The sequence below is a fragment of the Anarrhichthys ocellatus genome, unplaced genomic scaffold, assembly GCF_004355925.1.
Source record: "Anarrhichthys ocellatus isolate YVR2014 unplaced genomic scaffold, GSC_Weel_1.0 scaffold8, whole genome shotgun sequence".
Classification (NCBI taxonomy): domain Eukaryota; kingdom Metazoa; phylum Chordata; class Actinopteri; order Perciformes; family Anarhichadidae; genus Anarrhichthys; species Anarrhichthys ocellatus.
The window spans coordinates 1-21,547 of NW_022280038.1; the positions used below are offsets into that span (position 1 = coordinate 1).

Genomic DNA, 21,547 nt, shown 5'->3' on the forward strand with positions numbered 1-21,547 from the left:
GCTTTAACAGCTGTAGAGACTTCTGATGGAGTTTGTGTCTGCACACAAGATCACTGTACTAATACTAAAAAGACACACAGCTATCATCAATGCCAGAGCAGCAGTGTTTCCTCTCTGTAGCCTGTGGCCTGTTTAAATAACCGCATTCTGTATTTTTTATGTTTTCTGTGTCCTGCTGATAAACTCAAGATTGTTTTCTACAGGCAGAATGCATTTGTATATTTATTCATTATTTGAGTCTGTATTCATTGATATTCTGATCTTGAAGCGATTATCAAATAACCCAAAATATGATTATGGTGTCTCTTGAACACTGGAAAGAATATATTAGGTTAAATGTTAACTTGTTATATGTAACTTATTAAACCTGACCTCAGTAATTATCATCCTTATGTGACTGAATGAAATGAAAACATTGTAAAAAAGACTGTAAAACTAACCAAACTAACTGCCTGTGATATTGATATTATTCACATTTGCATCAATTAATCCACCACAACCAGTATTTTTCTCTTCGTCTGGACTTACTGTCCCTCCTGTTGTCCAACAGATCATTCTTTTGGATGAGGCAACAGCATCCATCGATGCAGAGACAGACGCCTTGATCCAGACCACCATCAACGAAGCCTTTCAGGACTGCACCATGCTCACCATCGCCCATCGTATCAACACTGTGATGCACGCAGATCGTATTCTGGTCATGGACAATGGAAAGGTTTGAAAGATTAAAAAAAGATAAAGATGAAGTTTATGTGCTTCTAATCCTAGACTAACAGTAAGGGATTTGTCTGACAGGTGGCTGAGTTTGACCATCCAGATGTGCTGAAGCAAAGACCAGACTCTCTGTTCTCCTCACTCCTCGCAGCTGCTAACACTGTGAACACCTGAACCACAGAGGCCCTGTGGCACCACTACACACTAAAAACTGAAACATAATAATATTCATTTCCCACTTTCATCAGTCCTGTCACATGTAATCTGGACCAGTCTGGTTTTATCCGGTGTGACTGAGTCCAACATTCATGGAGAAAGACACAATTTCTGTTTTTCACCTTACACACTGTGTAAATATGGTGGTGTAGTGGCCTCACAGCCAGAGGGTGACAGAGAGGCCCAGGTTCGATCCTTCTGTGTGGAGTTTCTGCAATACCAAGATGGCCGCCAGACCAGTCCTGTGTTTGTGTGTCTGCATGTGAGCTCGGAATTTATGTTTTATTTATGTTTTATTTTGCCTGCTGATCTGGCTGTTGTAACGTCTAAAGTGTCTTTAGCTTGTACTGAACTGAGAGCATAGTGCCTATTTATTGGTTTCTTACAAAATCTATAAATTACAGCCTATTATATCCTTTGCTAGACGTAGCCTGGGCCTGTTTAACCTGCTTCAGCCTAGCTTCCTCTGCTAGCTGTAGCCTGGGCTTCTTCAACCTGGTACAGTCTGTCCTCCTCTGCTAGCTGTAGCCTGGCCCTCTTCAACTTGCTCCAGCCTGGGCCAATTCAGCCTACTACAGCCTGGGCCAACTCAACCTGTTGCAGCGTGGGCCTAGTCAGCCTGCTACAGCTTGGGCCAATTCAACCTGCTACAGCCTGGACCTTTTCAACCTGCTACAGCCTGGACCTCTTCAACCTGCTACGGCCTGGCCCTCTTCAACCTGCTACGGCCTGGACTTCTTCAACCCGCTACAGCCTGGACCTCTTCGACCTGCTACAGCCTGGCCCTCTTCAACCTGCTACAGCCTGGACTTCTTCAACCTGCTACAGCCTGGACTTCTTCAACCTGCCACAGCCTGGACCTCTTCGACCTGCTACAGCCTGGACCTCTTCAACCTGCCACAGCCTGGACCTCTTCGACCTGCTACAGCCTGGACCTCTTCAACCTGCTACAGCCTGGACTGCTTTAACCTGCCACAGCTTGGCTTCCTCTGCTAGCTATAGCCTGGCCTTCTTCAACCTGCTACAGCCTGACCTATTGGTTATTGGTTTGGACATGTTTCATCCACTAAAACCTTCCCGGCCTTTTTGGCTCACAATCATTTTTCTTCTCTGGATCACATCAGCTCATCCAACCTGCCTTTCTAGCAGGTACACACAGGAGACTGCCATCCTTTCTAACGGTATTGGTACATTGGGCTTCAGTTTATCAACCAGGGACATTTCTTCCTTCTGGTTTACAAAGACTTTTGGACTTCCTACTTGGTTTGTAACAAAGCTTATTCCTTTGTACTCTTACATGTTATTGCAGCAGTTCCACGACTCCTCTTTAATTTCGACCAAACCGTCATTGAAAGATAAACATATGCAACATTTTAGCACTGTCCTCAGACGTGTGTTAATCATTCTCATGTTGTTCATCTCTGGAAATGTTCACCCAAACCCAGGGCCCGCTATCCATGGTCCCACTGTCTCCAATCTGTCATTTAATGATTTTTGTGATCGTAAATCATTGGGCTTTTTACATGTCAATATCTGTAGTTTGTTGCCAAAACATGACTATTTAAAATCTTGGGTGCACACTGCAAACCCTGATGTTCTGGCTGTCTCTGAATCATGGCTTAAGAAAGGTGTCTCGGATCTAGAAATTCGAATACCGGGTTACGTCTTTCGTCAGGATAGATCCACCAAGGGTGGCGGCATGGCTATATTTGTAAAAGACCATTTGCAATGTTCTGTTACGCTGTCTAAATCAGTCCCCAAGCAATTTGAACTGTTACTGTTAAAAATTAAACTGTCAACAAATTTCACTCTGTCTGTTGCTGTTTGCTATAGACCACCCTCTGCTCCAGCATGCACATTAAGAGCTCTCGGTGAACTGCTGGCCCCTCACATTTCCTCTGAGTTTGTCCTTTTGGGTGACCTAAACTGGAATATGATCAACCCCCCTGATTTGGTTACACAGCAATTTGATGCTTTAAACCTCTTTCAAATTGTATCTGAGCCAACCAGATATAATTTGAAATCACCGTCATCTGCCACACTGATTGATATTATTCTCACTAACACTCCATCAAATTACCGATCTGGAGTCTTCAGTCAAGACTTGAGTGACCACCGTGCTATTGCATGCATTCGCTTCGGCCTCTCTGTCAAACGTCCGCCGGTGATTGTGACCAAGCGCTCACTGAAAAACTTTGCCAATCAGGCCTTCCTGCAAGATGTTGCAGCTGCGTCCTGGGAAAGAATCAATCTTATTCCCTCAGTGGAGGATGCCTAGTCTTATTTCAAAAACACCTTTAGCCTAATCATTGAGAAACACGCCCCATTGAAACGATTCCGGACGAAGAATCGCTACAGCCCCTGGTTTAGTCACAATTTGGCGGCTTTGATCCACCTAAAAAACACCTTATGGCGGAGGGCGAGGTCTTCTCAGTCTGCTGCCGACTGGCTGGCCTTCAGACAATGCAGGAACAAAACAACACAGGCGATCAGGAAAGCTAAAATCAGTCATTTCAAGGAAGAATTCTCAGCCAGTGGCTCTGACGGCAATAAATTTTGGAAAACAGTTAAATCCATGGAAAACAAACTTGCTTCTCCGTATCTACCCACTTCTATGATTTTTGATGACATTGTTGTTACTGATAAACAACGCATGGCCACACACTTCAACCAACATTTCGTGAAATCGTCTAATTTCTTTGATGCAGTTGCCCCTGAAATAGATTCATCTAACACGCCTACTTCATCACCCAGCGTTACCAGCTTCTCCCTTCAACCTGTTAAGGTTTCGGAAGTCCTGGATGAACTTATTAAGTTAGATTCAAACAAGTCAGCTGGTTCTGATGGGATTGACCCTGTGTTTTTAAAATCAGCCGCTCATATTATTGCTTCCCCTATTACAAGCCTGTTTAACCTATCATTTAATTTGTCTGTTTTCCCCCTTGACTGGAAATTGGCTACGATTCTTCCCCTCTTTAAAGGAGGCTCTGGCTCTGACCCGAACTGCTACAGGCCGATTTCCATTTTGCCCTGTCTGGCCAAAGTCATAGAGAAACTGGTACATAAACAACTAGTTCACTTCATTGACTCAAATCATATTTTGTCTGACCTGCAGTCTGGGTTTAGGAAAGGCCGCGGATGTACCACCGCTACACTGAAGGTCCTTGATGACGTCATCACCGCCATAGACAACAAACAGACTTGTGTAGCTGCCTTCATAGATCTAGCCAAGGCTTTTGACTCGGTCAACCATAACATTCTCCTGCAAAGGCTTACCAGCATTGGCTTGTCCAGTAGTTGTTGCAACTGGTTTGCTAGCTACGTACTTGGCTGGTCGTGTCCAGCGGGTGAAGACTTAAAACATCATGTCTGAACCGCTTACCATCTCTAAAGGTGTCCCTCAAGGCTCCATCTTAGGCCCTATTTTGTTTTCTATTTATATTAACGATGCAGCAAAAGCTGCTGGAAATTCCTTGATTCATTTGTATGCTGATGACACCATCATATATTCACCTGTCCCTCACTCTACTCTGCTGTGTCCACTCTTCAACAAAGCCTCACCTCCATCCAACAGTCTCTCCACAGCCTCCACCTGCTCCTCAACCCCAAAAAGACCAAATGTATGCTGTTTGACTGGAAAAACCTCATCATTCCCAGCCCTCCCAATGTCTACAGTGCTGATGGCTCGGAGCTGGAGTTTGTCAGCTCCTACAAATACCTTGGATTCTGGTTGGACTCGTCTCTCTCATTTAACATACACATCAATAACCTTCTGGCTAAAGTCAAAGCTAGACTGGGTTTCCTGTATCGAAACAAGGCCTCCTTCACACACTCTGCCAAATTCACCCTTGTGAAAATGACCATCCTTCCTCTATTTGATTACGGCGATATAATTTATAAAATGGCATCAAAGACCACCCTCAGAAAACTGGACACACTCAGCAATCCGTTTTTCCACATCTGCACCCTTCACCACCCACCACTGTGCTCTATACAGATTGGTGGATTGGCCCTCCCTTCATACCAGGCGGCTACAACACTGGCTGCTTGTGGTCTATAAATCCATTTTGGGAATGACTCCTCATTACCTCTCAAATCTTCTGCGCATTTCTGACAGCAATCGGCATTTAAGATCCAGTGACTTCATTAGGCTCATCATTCCAAAAGTCCGTACTGTGTTTGGTCATAACTCCTTTCATTTTGCTGCTGCAAAGGACTGGAACTCATTACAAAACACACTCAAACTAAGAGCTCTCACCTCTCTCAACATGTTCAAACATAAGCTGCAACAAGTTATAGTTGACTGCTGTACTTGCTGACCAGCCCTCACTTCTCTCTTTCTTCCATTTTTTTACTAATAACATCCAGTAATCTGCCTTTTATTTTGTACATAGTGTTTATTATTTTATCTAGGTTGTTTTTAGTCATTTTTTCACTGTTTGTTATACTGTATTGTATCTGTGTTGTTTGTGTAACTTGTGTGGAGTGTGCTACTGCCTCTTGGCCAGGTCATCATTGAAAATGAGAATTGGTTCTCAATTGATTTTACCTGGTTAAATAAAGGTTAAATAAAAAATATGGATGTATTTATCTCCACTGTCTGTTGAAACAAATGCATGGACAATGTTTTTCATAGGATTTTTAGAGGAGCGGATTTGAATGTATATTTAGAAAATATTATTTATTCATTTTCTTTGACTTTGTTTGCTGCCACTTTGCAAAGCTTCTCTGTGTGAAGTTTCAATCTGCTGGGTTAATATGTATGGAGGGACAAAACACAAAAATAATTTCACAAAACAGCAAAAGAGAAAACACAACTACGTTTGGTTAGACTAAAACAGAAAAATGTAGGTTCAAACACTACAACTTCTTTCCCAATTGTTTTGTGAAATGTCATCGTGTTTGTGAAATACTGTTTTAAAAAAAATGTTTTATTGTTTTGTGAAATGTTTTAGTGTTTAGTGAAGTGTTGATTTGACTTTAAGGGCCACCGTAAAATATATTGTGAAACATATATTTCACAATATATGTGATTGTAGTCGACACTATCAACCACAACATCCTTCTCTCCCGCCTCGAATCCTCTCTCAATATCACCCGAACTGCTCTCTCCTGGCTTAAATCATATCTTACAAACAGTTCATCAGTATCAACAAGTGCATCTCCTCCACTGCTCCTCTGTCTCAAGGCGTCCCCCAGGGTTCGGTCCTTGGTCCTCTTCTGTTCATCCTCTACTTGCTCCCTCTTGGTAATATCATAAGTCAACATGGTCTCCACTTCCACTGCTATGCCGATGATGTCCAGCTCTACATCTCCACAAAGGCCATTACCATTGCTACTCACTCCACTCTCACCAACTGCCTCACTGTTATTAAATCATGGATGCAAACCAACTTCCTCAAACTCAACTGTGATAAATCTGACATGATCATCATCAGTCCCAAATCCCTCACTAAAACCAGTCACAACTTCTGCCTCACCATCGACAACTCCACTCTGCCCCACGCATCCGCAACCTCGGAGTCATGTTTGACAGCAAACTCTCCTTTGAACACACGTCAACCAAATCACCAGAACTGCCTTTTTCCACTTAAAAAACATAGCCCGTCTCCGCCCATCACTCTCCTTATCTACTGCTGAAACTTTGATCCACTCCTTCATCACCTCCAGAATCGACTACTGCAACAGTATTCTTCATGGAACATCATCCAAAATCCTAAATAAACTCCAGTACATCTCTGCTGCTCACATGTTCACCCACTACCGCTCCCATGATCACATCACCCCTGTTCTCCAGAATCTCCACTGGCTCCCCGTCCCACAACGGATCCAATACAAAGTCCTTCTCCTCACTCATAAAGCCCTCCACAATCAGGCCCCTTCCTACCTCACTGACCTGCTTCACCACCACACTCCATCCCGTCGGCTTCGCTCCTCTGATGCCAACCTCTTGTCCCTTCCACTCAGGACCAAGCACCGGACATGGGGTGACAGAGCCTTCTCCATATCTGCCCCCTCCCTCTGGAACGCTCTCCCCAAACACATCCGAGACTGCACCGATCTTTCCATGATCAAATCCCAAATCAAAACTCACCTTTTCAGAACTGCTTTTAAAAGTGTGACCAATATTGTGTGTTTTATGTTTTTAGTGTATAGCTTTTTTATATGATTTTAATGTAAAGTGTCTTTGAGTATTCTGAAAAGCGCTCTATAAAAAAAATACTATTATTATTATTATTATTAACATCCATCGCATTTCATAATATCAAAATAGAATATATAGTTTTTCAAGTAAAATATATAAACAATGTTGCTGCAGGCACAAAGTGGTAATAGATCATCTTCAGTCACACTGTGTGCTGTTTGCTGCAACCAGTGACACATTTTTCATCTTCCTGTCCTTTGAAAAGTACTAATACTCATTACTTATGTCTACAGACTACAGGGCTGCTTTTTTTGCATCAACAGGTCTTTTTTGACTTACCCAAACTGATCCAACACCCACTATCCTCTTCAGTGAAGCGATAAAGAAATATGGATTGAATAGGTGATGGTGGCTCATGCTCTATAGTTTTGCAAAGTCAATGATTTTTCTAAAGGATCAGTTCATAGAGAGAAAGTTTTGATACTACAGATCTTTAAAAAGAAAAGTTCATATGGGCGTCATAATCCAAGCAGTGTTTTATGAGGAAGAGGGTTTTCTGCTGTGAAATCCTATTACGGCATGACATTCCTTTCATCTGAGGTTATTATGTTTTTATTTTCAGGCCTGTCCTTTTTAATCCCTCTATCTCTCCATCCTCACACCTTCCACTCACGGAGAAAACGATTGGGTTGCACAATATACAAATAGAGATAAATAATCTTTACGCATGAAGATATAAAGGGCAGCTTTACTTCACAAAATAAACGCACAATAAGAATGTTGTGTTCAAGAATACTTGTGTAAACTAGCTTCAAGTTTGTTTCAAGTTCACTACCGCTTCTGTCTTTGAATCCGACCAATATAACCACAATTCATGTAAAATAAAATTGTATCTGTCCTGCTGGGAAGATTTTGAAAAGGGTGTTTCTGTGCCAGTCTGCCAGATTGATCTGCGTAACCAACACCATCAACTGTAATAGAACCGAAGCCTCATTTTAATTCCAATATTATTGTCAATACCAATTTACAGTTAATGTTTGCAATCATTGATGCCAGACAGGTGTGTTCTCTGCATCGCAAAACACGTCATATCCAAGTAAAAAATAAGTTTATGAATCAAATTCCCTGTTGATCTGTAACTCTAGTATTTCAGGATCAAAATACAGCGGGCACTGCACTGCTGAGGAAGAGCCACGGAAGGGCAGCCTTCACTCTGCTAGCAGCCTTTAGGGGGAGACAGAGTCAAACACACGCACTAAAACTCATAAAACACAAAAACAAATTTCACTATGTGATTTTTTTTTTTTTAGCAAGAAAGGGTCTTTCTGGCATGCAAAAATAAAAAGTGATTATAAAGTGATTATAAGCCACTTGTGTAACAGATCTAGTCTCCAGTGATTGCTTCTGCCTGCTGTTTTTAACCAGTGATTCAGCTGTCATCTGACACAGGGACACATGATGGCACCAAAGTTTACTTTTTGCTGCTCCATCTGCAGCCTAATGACGGAATGACTTGTTTTAAAACACAATATCTATTTTGCAAAGAAGAATGGTTCCTATGGAATCTGGCATAGGTTTATTCGGCCTCTTTTCTTTTCCTCTATTTTTTTATTGACATGCTTGCTTTATTTTACACATGGAATTCTTAAAGTAGCCTTGTGCTAGAGAAAATACAAGAAATTCACAGTTGGAAGGGCAATCCATCTTTTCGCCATCAAAGTTTCATCCATTGAAGTTTCAGTGACAAAATTAACATTTCAACTAACAGCTTACATTTTTTGTAGTGGAAAAATGGCAGACGCTGTATGTCATTACTGAAAATCATTTGACACCTCTATACGGTAAACAAGAATCTATAAAACACTCAGGACAACACTTTTTAAATATAAAACCTGCCCAATAATTGTAGTACTAATAACAATGATGATACAATCAAACCAGGATGCTTGTGACTAACTCAAGGCTTCATCAGCAGTGTTGAGGACAATGAGTGACACTGCTTTCACTGCTCTGGGGCAGATCTTCTCAGCTGGTTCACAAACTGGAATCTGTGGCCTTTCAGTCACAAGCTTTCATCTTCTTCCTTCAGGCCAGGGCTGAATGAAATATCAATGGATCAGTTATTACACTGCGCTTCTGTTTGGGTTGACACTGTTTGCCAGCAGATCAGTCTGGTAGGCCTTTTAATTGATCAATTCTAATTGAATGATGGTCCCAGGTTTTATATGATCACATGCCAGGTTTATGTTTTTATTACATTGAGCTTTGTGACTATACTTGTGTACACGTGTGTAGCTGCACACACACACACACACACACACAAACACACACTCTCTAGTGGGAGGAGCCAAACCTCGCGCTCGTGCTCTGAGTTTGTCAGTTTCCTAAATATATTGGATGCGGATTTGTCCCTGTGTGTTTTACCGGAACGCTTTGATACAATTTTACAGTATTTACAGAAGGGCGCGGAGGGGTAAGTCATCTGTCTTTATGCGTGAAAAAGTATGTTTTACTGTGCGTCTTCTCTGCTCTTGAGACTGAGGGAGGGAAGCCACTGCTCTTCATCTAATGTTAATGTTCCGATAGTCTTGTTGAGACGCTGTAACTTGGTCCATCACAGCAGTGTTTCCTAAACAGCCTAAAGAAAATGCACAACTAAATGTAGCGGTTACTGTTTATTTAGTAACCGCTTAATGGCTGTAGGCCTACTTTGTTTCTGTTGTGGTTCTGTGTGTCAGTGATTACAGCGACATTACGTCCACTGTACATGTGATAAACCAAAGTGCCATGATGGAGAGCTTAGTACAACTTAGATTCGCTCTGCAACGCGGAGCGAACCAGCAGGAATGTTTCATTACCAGTACAGTGACTCCATACACACACGAAGTACACTGTCAGTACAGCACCTCAAACATACTAAGCATACTGTTTATCCCCTTGAGGACACAAAAGACTAGACATCCTGAAGGGTAAGTGAGGATTAGTTTTACAAACATCACTGAGGGAATCTGTGGGGGAGTTTTAGTAACTACATTTTACTTTTTGTCAATGCCAGTTGTTTAGTCAGAGCTGATGTGTTTTTGTTGTCAAATGACGGTGTACAAATACCTACATGCCCATATGTATATTGAAAGGGTTATTGTGTGCTATAATGTTTTCTCTTGTCCATATTGCCCGCAAAGAGTTCCCTTCCTCAACATTTTTTAGTGTAGGTGACACAATTCACAGCCTTTTGTTTTGTGTAAAAGTACAATCTTAAGTTCAGCTAAAGCTAATATGTTGCCTCAGCAGCTCGCCTTTAAGAAGCGATCCTTTTGTGGCCAGTATTGACAGCAGACCAATTACAACTTCCATTAATGCTTCCAACGTGCATATGAGCGAGTGCTTATATGCTTAAGACAGCATTGAAAACAATCCGCACAGCTTTTGGGTTCTAAACTTTAATGTGCACGGTTCAGTTTTACAAACGGGTAGCATTACTGCGTTTCAGTGCGGTTTCTAGGAGAAATAAGAAAATTCCAAACTTAACATCTAACCCAGAAGGGAAGTATGACTGCGTCAGTAAATTAAAAACAGTAGCTCTTAACTCTAGATATGCTGTGTAGGCAATACAGCAACAACACCAAACAAGTGTTCTGAAGATTGGAAGAAGTTTTGAAATAATTCAAGACCACTGCTGATGTTTATGTGTGTTATTCATTGTTAAAACATGAATTATTGAACGTTACATTTGTGATGTGGCGGTACCAAAACAGGGAACATTGTCAAAGTATGGTGAATCTTTCTCTGTTGAGCCTAATCGTCACTTTCTTTTCATGTTTGGAGGTTTTTGCTCGGTGCAGGGAAATTATATCCCCAAAAACAATGTCGGTAGAAAAAAGAGAGAATGTCAAAACTCAATGTTCACAAACACTGCTCTTTTTTTATTGTAGACTGCGTACACTTGACCAACTGATGGGTGGGTGAGCGAGCAGAGGTTCCAGTTCACTTTGTGGATTTGGGCAAATATAACTTTATCATTTCAGAATGTTATTCTCCAGTATAATTCAACAAATGCTTTTATCAACACAGGCTCCCGCAGAGCATCTACCGCTGGACCTGTATTTGAAGGCAGCATGAAGTTGGTCTGGCTTACTCTCATAACCTGGCAGGGCCTGGGGGAATTCTTAAAAAGTTGATAGTTGTTTTGGAATGAATGACTTTACTTATTCACATTCACCATTTCCTGGCCTTTCTTCCCTGAATTACTCTCTCTCTCTCTCTGAGCCTCGAAGCTCGTTCAGTCTCTCAATGTTAAATTGTTAAGAACATTATCATGTTTATAGATGTTGGTTTTGGGGTGTGGTTTCAGCCAGTACCAGTGACTGGATGACTTCACAGATGCAAGTTTAATATTTTTTAATGGTCTATGCTTTTACTGGAACCAGGAGAGACAATCCGCAGTGCATCAGCATTTTATCACTAAACACATTTTGCAACACCCTTTTGTCTTTGATGAACATGAGTAATGGGAAAAACTTAAAGGGAATGTCTATGGAAAAGACTGGTCGCTACAAAAGCTATTGCGTAGGCTTGTAAGGGAGTCCAATCCACAGATCAACACTCCACATAGACCAATATTTTAAAAGTCTGATGTGCAGGTAAAGTGAGAAGTGGCCGGTGAATAGACAGACCCTGCTGCCTTGTCCCTGCTCTTTGTTTTCATATTTCATTAGCAGGTCTAGCAGCATGTAGCGTCACCTTCAATTATCCTCCCTGTCAGCGGACTGACTGTGCCTGTCTGCTGGCTTTAGTGATTACAGGCTTCAGGGGATAGGTAATCAGGTCATGGTTACACTGTCACCCTGTCGCACTGCTGAGACCACAGGGAGCATATGGGATGAAGGAACGCTCCCATATCCACTCAGTTATAGCTCGGTCTAGTCTGGAGCGGATACACTTTCATTTTGTTGCAGTGCAATGAAATTTGTTGTTAGTTCAGATATCACGAGAACAGCATTAAGGATAATGGGTTTCTGTAATGAGCAAATAACACAGCCGGGGTTAGCGCGTATGTACCTTTGTTGTTTCCCATGTAGACACTCTATGTAACTGAAGCTTTGGTTCATATATACAGTATATAATCACTAGATGGTAAGTATTTTAATTTGTCTTCCAGTCTGTGAATGTGAGCATGTTAGCATGTAGACATTAGCATTTAGCTTAAAGTACCAGTGTGCCTGGTGCAGACCAAAAATTCTAAGTTAAAAGGAGAATCACTTTATAGCTAACTTCATAGCTATCTAGATCATTTAGTTACCCTGGGGTAAAACCCAGAACATCTTGTGTTCTGACGTTTGAAAATGCATTTAACTGTGCATGTGGCCAAGTCGCACACACTTGATCAAATTAGGACTTCTTTATCGGTGGTGCCGTAAATTCTTTAAGTTCGTAATCACAGTATGTGCTGAATGTTGCTATGCATTTCAGTGAGAACTATTTTTCATTGCACAATCTTGTGCATAATGGATACATGCCCATAATGTTCTGATCACTGTCAATCTGATTACGGTGTATGTTTCAAGTGTTTACTTTTTTTTTTTTTTTTTTTTACATCAGTTAACATACAGTCAGCAATATATACGGTGCTGCATGTAAAAGCCATCATCCAGACTGTGAGCACATGACAACACAGTAGCAACATTTTTTAAACATGCGTCAATAGACTTTTTTTTTTTTTGTCTGACAAAATAAGAAAACTGGTTATCATTATGAATGTTTGATATTGTTTCACGAGAACGTCAATCAAAATTCTACTGGGTCCTAATGCGATTTGGACTGAAAACATCTCTGGGATCCCTGCCCATTTAAGCAAATGCACTCGGCCTTCATGCTAGAGCAATCTGATTGCATTCAACGCAAACCATTTTGAAGAGTGGGTTTATTTTTTGTGCCGTTGTAATTGCCGGTTGGGCTGAGATTGTCTGAGATCACCCGAGCTTAGTATACAGTATTTCTTTGGTGATATAAGTGATTATTGTCAGTTAATGTCATGTTGTTTGGAGAGTTTTAGCTTCATTGGTGGTAGGTGAACTGAACAGAATGATGGAAATTGAGGCATCGCAGAATAAAAGAAAAATCTATGAATTGACCTCTGAAACCAGAACTCAACAAGATACCTGGTTGCTTAACTCTTTAAGGAAAAGGGCGATGTTGGTGATGTTATCCACAGGATAAAGGACTGACCTCACTTAAGGTTCTTGAGTTTATTATAAGGTACATTTACCTGAATAGTTACCTGCACAGTTAAGATTTTAGTATCTCAAATGATGCACCGAGCATTGTGTTTTCACACCATATACTTTGATTGTTTCCACCATGCATTTTAAAGTTTCTCTGCCCCTTTTGGGTTCTTTGGTTGTCTCAGATAGCCTTGATGCTTCGTATTCTTTACATCAGGTGCTAAATATTGTGTTGATGCCTGTATTTGGCCATTGCAAAAGTGTAAAAATACCAATGGCAGCTTCCGAAGACATACATTATGCATCAAGTTGCACCGTCAGCAAGAAAAGCAGTAAAGAAGTCAGGTAAATGTGCAAGTCGTGATGTCTAACAACACTCTGTCATGCAAAAAGAACATAATTACAAGGCATTAAAGGTACTGTATTTTGAAGAGGTAAAATTAACTTGTAATATAGGTTATTGAATCAGTTAGTGACAGAGTATAAAAGGCTGATGATTCCATACTCAAAGTGAGAAAATATGACTTTTGTGTCAGCTTTACATGATATTGTGATATTGTGTGGAAATAAAAGCCGTTACCAGTGACATGACCGCTTGCCCACCCTGGCAGTTAGGTTCCCTTGTGCGGCTGTATGGAGTCCATGTGTTCCCCGGTGGTATTTCCTTTCCCTCCTAGTTTCCCTAACGATAGAATATTTAGGGCCTTGTGGTAAACAGAAATAGCAACACTTCTGAAGGGAAGCCTTCTCTTTTTGCACCACACACTGAAGAAATAGAAGCTCCTGTGTATGTGTGTGTGTGTGTATTTTACTGAGGGGCTATTTCGAGTCCTTCGTGACTGACTGACTTTGTTTTTTCTAGTCAATTACATGGCCTGCTTTAGCGGGGCACGAGCTAATGCAGGCTGCTCCTGTGTGGACTAATGCATTTCTTATCCACTTTGATTAGCCGTGGCGATGCCTGGCTGAGCCAATGACATGCTGCATCACGCACGGCAGAGAGGATGAGAGGTTTAGATGACTCTTCTTGCTGTGGAGGCTTGTTATTGTGTGCTTGTTACCTGTCTGTGCTGATGCTAACATCCAGACTGATGTGATTACGGAACAGCAGAGGCTCATTAGTTCTGTCTGCTGCTCTTCAATCTTCAAGTTTTTTTTTTACGAGAACACACATGGAATAGCCTCCTTCTATTTGATGTGTTTATAGAGACATCATATCTGTTTGGGGAAAAATCATGATTGTTTTTTTCACTGAGGGTTTCATGACACCCAGAAATATGACTTCCTTCATCACAGATGGTCTTCACACAAACGGCTGTGTGTCGATGTGTGATGATCATCACTTTCCTCTTTTTGTCAATTGAAAAACTAACGTCTTGCAGTTGCAAATACAAATTCATTTGTCGTTTTTTTTCTTTCAGAATCTCAGAGCTGAAGGAGGAGTCGCCCTCTGTGATATTGTCTCCCCTATCTGTCCACCGAGTTTGAGGTTGAAAAAGAGTTCCTCCTACTGCCAGGGCACATAACAAACACTTTCAGGTATTACATATTCATGAATTTCTTGCAGCAGCTCGTACAAAATCAAACCCAGATGTCTATCACGCAATGCCAAAACAGTTTTATTGATTTCTGGCTATACGTAGGCCATATCTTTTCCCCTTGCTTGTGGACAGCTATGACTAATGATCAGAACCATTTGCGTTTTAATGTTATAAAACCCCAATTTCAGTTAATTGAAATAAGCTACAGTGAGCCCAGCACAGACTATTCACTGAAATGTTCAGAACATTATGCAACTCTGGTTCTCCTGATTCAAATGACTTGCAGACAGTGTTGAGGAGTCGGGGGAAATATATAAGTTATTCTATGTGTATCTTTGTAGGGAAGTAAAATTGCAATCGTGTTTACTGTGTTGAGCAATACCCTCTAGCGAAGGCTTCGGTTGATGTTCTCTCCTCTGTTCTCCTCTCGCTGTGTTTTCTGGAAGAGCTCCTAATCTATGGGACTTGAGAACTCTGGGACGCCCCAGTAATCAGGCCTGAGCTGGTCCTTCCAAACCAGCCAAACCTCTGGCTGCCTGCCGCCTGACCGCCGGGCCACACACACCCGCACGTTTGATGCTAAAAATGCGGCAGAGGAGCTAAAAAATTACACTCGATAAATACAGAAATCAAATTAAACAATTTCAAAATATTAGCCTTGCAATCTACTTTCCTGCAGTCATATAAAACGGCCTTTGATGCTCTCGGTAAATAGGTTTCCCCTCTGCCCTGCCAAGTTAAACAGTAATGTTGGGTCAATGGAAGCGTGGCTTGGCCTAATTAAACTCAGTGTTGATTTGCAGATACAGGGTCCAGACCAGAGAGTGGTTTGGGTCTGCTCAGAGTCCAGACTCTGTTCTTTATGGTGCCAACACTTCATTAACGCTGGCTGTACATGGAGCCGCTCTCACTCCCTGCCGAGTTGAGGACGAGGTTATAACAGCAACTTCTACAGACTCTGTTAGCTTATGTTAACTCTGGTAAACTTTGAGCACTTCCGACTCTAAGAACATGTAAAATATGAAATTATTATGAAAATAAATATGTCCATAGGGCTGCAACACTCCCAAATATAGGGTGCAGGACCCCTCAAATACCCTCACATACAATAGCTAGAAGGCAATTCTGATTAAATCCAGTCTCTGGCTTAGTTTTGACATCATAATGATTTTGTACAGCTTAACATATCTTTCATTCACTGGTTGTTATTTTTAGACTTGTGCCATCTTTCAGAAGAAATAGTTCTGAATGATATGCGGTGATATTGGTCGGTCGATTGACTTTAGCTCTCTTCTGTAGCTCATTAATTGAATACGTGAGGTATTGGTATAGTAAACTAACGTCAGTAAGAATTTATATCACGTCAATAACAATCTGTGTGATGTGGTGACTGCAAATTGAAGTCAGCTTGCCTTGCTGTGGCCTGGCAGTTCATGCGAATGTTAATTTCCCACAGAAGCACCCAGTGTGATCTCACACATGGCTTTCAGCAATTATACACCTTAATTAATCCCAGTTGAACCCAGCTGATCCCAGATGTAATATCTCTTTTCATGCCAGCAATTCGGTGAAAGAGAAATAACTATGTGTAAATGCACACGGCTTCATAATTCCTCCTCAGTAAAGTCAGCTATGCCAGCTGCTAACAAATTCTAACCAATTCTGAAATCACTTGCAAGGAGCATTTCTTGATACTCTGTATACACCACTGATGTGCAATTGATACAGGATGAATGTATGAGGAATGACTTGAATAATGGCTCCAACTGACCTCTACTTGTCCTGTACATATCCCATCTTGAAAAAGAGTCCTGCGTGTGCGTGTGCGTGTGTGTGCGCGTGCGTGTGCGTGCGTGCGCGTGTGTGCATGTGTGCGTGTGTGATTGGATAGGAAATTGCTCGAAGGACCCTCAGGATAGAGGCCTCAGATCTACTTTCCATCGCTTCGCAACATTAAAAGGATGATATTACTTTGCTGAAAGCACAGAATTTCAATGAGAGCAGGAACAAACAGAAATGTTAAAGAATTCATTATAATATCATTTAGTAGATCAAAGGCTCGAGATACTTTTCAGTGATGAAGCTATGTGGCTCTGCTAACTCATCTGCAGTGAAGGTTTAAATGATGTAATGTATTTGTGTGACTGTACTGTATGATTGGAGAGTGCTTTACTTTCTAAGTTGATATTAAAGTGTACACTGTACATCTATGTCTTTAGCATTGCGGTCAAGACACATTCTTTCTAAAGATAAATGTTACCAAACTCGGCTCAAGTAGAGCAGTGTTTCTCACACTTGTGGGGCGAGGACCCCCAGGGCGCATAGAGACATTGCAGGGGGCGACACATGACCGGGGCAAAAAGTGTGCGGTGGAGCTGAAGTTGAACCAATCTGATTCATGTTGAAACAAAAAAGCCAAAGAGTGCTTTCACGCTAGCAATTAGTTGCAAAGTGGGAGGAACTGCTGCTTCAGGAAATGTTTTTTTCCCATTCTCTATTCCAATTTTAATTTTTAGTTTTACCGATTTCCTCAGTGTCACTCAGCTTAGAAACAGAGAAGCGAGCTGACCGAAGCCAGTCAGAGACGCCAATCCAAGCCGCTGTGAATCAAAACACTTTATCGGTGCAGTTGGGAATGAAACACGTAAACGTGCTGCTGAATTTAACCAAAGGTTGACCCAGAATCCAAAAGTCAATGAACTGAAGAAAAACTCATTAGCGCTTTAGCAGCTAAATGCTGCACTATGTTCAACAGCTGCTCTCTAACTGTGTCTGTCTGCCGTTTGGTGCTGAGCAGGTATCTACACAGGGTTTGTCGCTGAAAACAGCTGCTTGCCCGGCTAAAAAAAATGACTGTGTGAGATTTATAGACACATCTGGCAAATTTGATGAATCTCGGTCCCAGGTTCACTGTGTTCAATGAGAGCCATGTGTCTTTTATATCTCGGAACTTCCAGCTCGGGTTTGATTGCACCATAATGATGTTTTTTTTTTAAAAATTGAATCAATTTCGCTTGTTTTCTGCTAATTTACCTGATAGTGTTGATGGGTGATGAAATTAAGTTGGTCAATAATGGGTTTTTAAGAGTAAAAGATCTGGTCAGAGATTTTACTCTCTGGAATATTATTCCCATCTATTTCTCTAAGGATTTCTGCAAAGAAATATGCTGTTTATTCTCAGAATATGTGAGATTTGTGTTAGTGTCTCGGTCAGAAATACATTAAGACAAAATGCTAAATGGGCTTGAAGTCAACCTCTTAAATGTGAGTGTGTTTGGGGGTCTTTGACACGGAATTGTTCGGAAGCCTTTGTGGTTGTATTCATTTTATCTTATTTTATTGGCCCAGCTGAGCTGGGGCCTCTTTTGCCTGTTATAAATATTCTACTGTTACATGCTTCATGATTACAGTTTGGAAATTACACATTTTACCAGGACAGCGTAACACAACTTCATTCCGAGATCACTTCACCTCAGTATCACAGCTGATAGCTTTGCAGGGTAGCATAAGGAGGGCAGGGGGCAAACATGGACATTTTGTGTCTGTATTGGAGGTTCAGCTCAAGACCAATTAGTGTTTTTACAAAAGGAACAGAGAGTATGGAAGCATAGCCATATTTTACAGGCCAGCTTGTGTTTCCATCTGTGTTGCAGGCATGACATCAGCGTCTCTTTGTTGAGACAGGAAAATCTTATCCCACTGTCATAAAAGCAACACAATAATGAAATGACATCACAGCGGGCCAGTAATTAAATGAGTCGACTGCTGTCTTGGAGTTTTTACAAGGCTGGGAGATTGTGAGCGCAGCACGCTGGATAACTGCAGCCCTGAAGCTATGGGCTTGTTGAGTGTGAAATCTCATCATCATGCCTTGACATAAATGTATATACAGTACACACACACACACACACACACAGAGCCTTTTCTATACTCGCATCTCCTCATAGTGACTACTTGACACAGCATCTTAGTTTGCTAACTGACTGGGGGAGTCGGGTGGCATGGCAGATGACACTTTAAGTCACCTAATCTCCCTGGCCTTCAGCCTGGCATTAAATGTGCTCGGCTGCTGGTTGAGGGAGATGAGTTTAATTAATACATTTCAGGCAAAAACTCATTAGCTCGGTGACCTGCAAAGCAGCAGAGGCCAGCGTCGATACTCAGGCTGCATGATACCAGAGGCTAGCCTGTCTGACTGTGGGTGATGAATTAATCACAGTCCGTGCTCATGCAGTGCCTGGCAGCAGACAACAGCAGCACTTGGATTCCTTGCTCCTGTCTCGCTATAAAATACATAATAAGCCGAAGAAAAGGGTGAAGCGGAACGCTTTAAGATTTCACTTTACTGAACCTCAGGTTTTGTCATTGGGCAGAGTTACAAGGAGACTCATTTGCAGTTGTTGTTGCTGGTCGCCACGTGTGCATAAACTTCTGCTTTTCCAAAGATTGTGTATTGTGCCAGATCATCATTTGCATAAGAAAAATGCTAATTTCATCGCTGCTTCTTTTGAGTAGCTGTAACTCCATTAAGTTTTTACATAAATTGTCATTCGCTTTCCTTACATCAAAGAAAACTCATATTCACAACTGGGCGTGTGGGGAGGGTCGGCACACTGCGTGCTACCCTAAACAGGGAAGTATTAAACACTTCAGACAGTAAACAAGCCTGATCTCACTCCACCTCCCTCGGGGTGCAGGTCCACAACATAGCCTGCCTGTTTACCATGGGTAAGTTCCCCGAAGAACCTTTTATAAAACTCCACTTATGAGAACTTCAAAGAATGTCCGGGCCTAGCGGGGGAGAAGAATCTTCTATCAGTCCGCCTAGTTATGCCTGGAGGAAAAGAGCCTCTGGTGTTACACACACTCTCTCTCTCTCTCTCTCTCTCTCTCTCTCTCTCTCTCTCTCTCTCTCTCTCTCTCTCTCTCTCTCTCTCTCTCTCTCTCTCTCTCTCTGCCTGCTGATGCAAATACGAGGCTTGAGGAAGAAGGGCAAGCTTGAGCAATAAGGGAGAGCAAGGAGATGAGCAAAGCTGCAGGGAAGGTAAAGACGTGAATAAGGAATGTAATCTGTGTCATCAGTCCTTAACACTTCTGTGAACTCTCTCGTCTTCCGGCAAACGGCCATGAATCTCACCATGGCTGTTTCCACGGTGACAACCAGGCCCAGTTCGACAATCGACCGAGCCAAAATGATGTTCAGGCTTGCACATAGAGACAGTGGTTCCTTTATTGTGCTGGTAGCAGACGACTGGGGGTTTACCTAGTGGTGCGTGCTGGGTAGCAGCAGCTTGACGCCTCATTGATTCACTGTTGGAGGGACTGGAGCAGAGGTCATGGTGGGGTCAACACAATTAGAGATGAACTCATGGTCTTTAATGAGGAGGCGGGATGAAAGGGTTGCCAATTACTCTGTGCTGCTTTATACTGAAAACAACCTGGCGCTGTTAAGGCTCAGCATGATTTAACCTTCAGCAGTTCTGACTGTTTATTCTTTACATGAGGCGAAGTTAAAGGAGGAGGGGGGGGTTGATGTCAGAAGTGTTGTTTTTTCACAATTAGATATTTCTACACTTATTGTTGACCCCGTTTATCGGGGTTTATTGGTGTCACCTGGGCAGCGTTAGAGGGGCCCTGCCTGGTTCTCTTGCACACTGGATGCTGGATGAAATACTTGGTACTGTGTGTGTGTGTGTGTGTGTGTGTGTGTGTGTGTGTGTGTGTGTGTGGCATACAAACACACATAAGGGATTGATGTAAGAGTTTCTAAACTATGAGCGGAATAACAATTGCCTGAGTTTTAAAGGTAACACTTTAATACTTAGGCGACGGATGATAAACTAAGTCTGAGTTGCAGAAGTGTTGGTGTTCTTGGCTGGTATTCTTAATTCTGAAGAAATGCCATTATTCAAGAATTCATATGCTTATTATGGAAATTTCACACAAATGAATAGGATAAGAATGATGACATGGATGCAACCTGCACCAAGACTGGATGGCGGTGACGCACAACCGCGAGGCAGTCATTCTAGTTATCAATACATCAATTAATATGGAGCTTTTTTCCTATCTTTATTCAAGAGCGTAGTCTTTATTTTAAGAAATCCAAGTGCTTTGAGGGAAAGCATAACAAACGAATGTGAAACCAATGAGTCATGCCGTTAAATTGAAAGACTACGATATTGAATAGAGAGGGGAAAACACGCCATAAATTAGTCACTAATCATGAGTTTAAAATCTAGGAATTATTTGAAAGTATTTGTTGGACATCTTGGGAAATACACTACATTCGCTTTCTTGGTGAGAGTTTGATGAGAAGATCGATTACCACTCAAGCCGAGCAAATTTCAAATTGTAAATATCTTAGAGTGGAGGTGAAGCATTGGTAAATCAAATGACCACTATATTTGCCACTAGGAATACTGTTTTTAGCAAACTGAGAAGAAATAATGTTAATTTTCTGCTCATTATGCAGTCATGTACAATAAAAAAATGCTAGATGGAAACCCGGCTCCATTTACCAAAACAACAGTAAGTCACATTCTGCTATTGTATGGGCATAACGGTTATGGAATCCTGTGCAATCCAACCTTGGAAAAGTGTGTTTCACACCCTCACAAAGCATGGTCACGCTTCCAAAGATCCGCAGGAATTGGATTTCATGGGTGAGATGAAGAGAAGAGCATTTGGCTGTGAGGTTCGCTTGGGGG

General features: G+C 41.7%; 2 protein-coding genes across 5 annotated transcripts in view; both read left to right on the forward strand.

Annotated features, from left to right (window-relative positions):
* The first annotated feature begins 49 nt into the window (after positions 1-49).
* On the forward strand, positions 50-5,331 carry LOC116383988 (uncharacterized). The gene is made up of 2 exons (XM_031848224.1): positions 50-715; positions 796-5,331. Exon 2 carries the CDS (start codon positions 1,985-1,987, stop codon positions 3,206-3,208), a length of 1,224 nt encoding a protein of 407 aa, XP_031704084.1. The 5' UTR covers positions 50-715; positions 796-1,984; the 3' UTR covers positions 3,209-5,331.
* Positions 5,332-9,473: 4,142 nt separating this feature from the next.
* The window catches only part of LOC116384161 (myocyte-specific enhancer factor 2A-like), a 37,477-nt gene continuing 25,403 nt past the window's right edge, over positions 9,474-21,547 (forward strand). Inside the window, exons 1-2 of one of the 4 annotated variants that reach the window (XM_031848604.1) lie at positions 9,480-9,548; positions 14,718-14,835. The gene's annotated coding sequence lies outside the window, so the exon portion shown is untranslated. Of the gene's footprint in view, positions 9,549-10,052; positions 12,209-14,219; positions 14,836-21,547 lie in introns of those variants that run through there. The other 3 variants (XM_031848605.1, XM_031848606.1, XM_031848602.1) reach the window with 3 other exon arrangements.

What these genes read in the sequence shown, in the direction of transcription:
- LOC116383988 (XM_031848224.1), top strand. Translation starts at nt 1,985, where the DNA reads ATGTTTCATCCACTAAAACCTTCCCGGCCTTTTTGGCTCACAATCATT.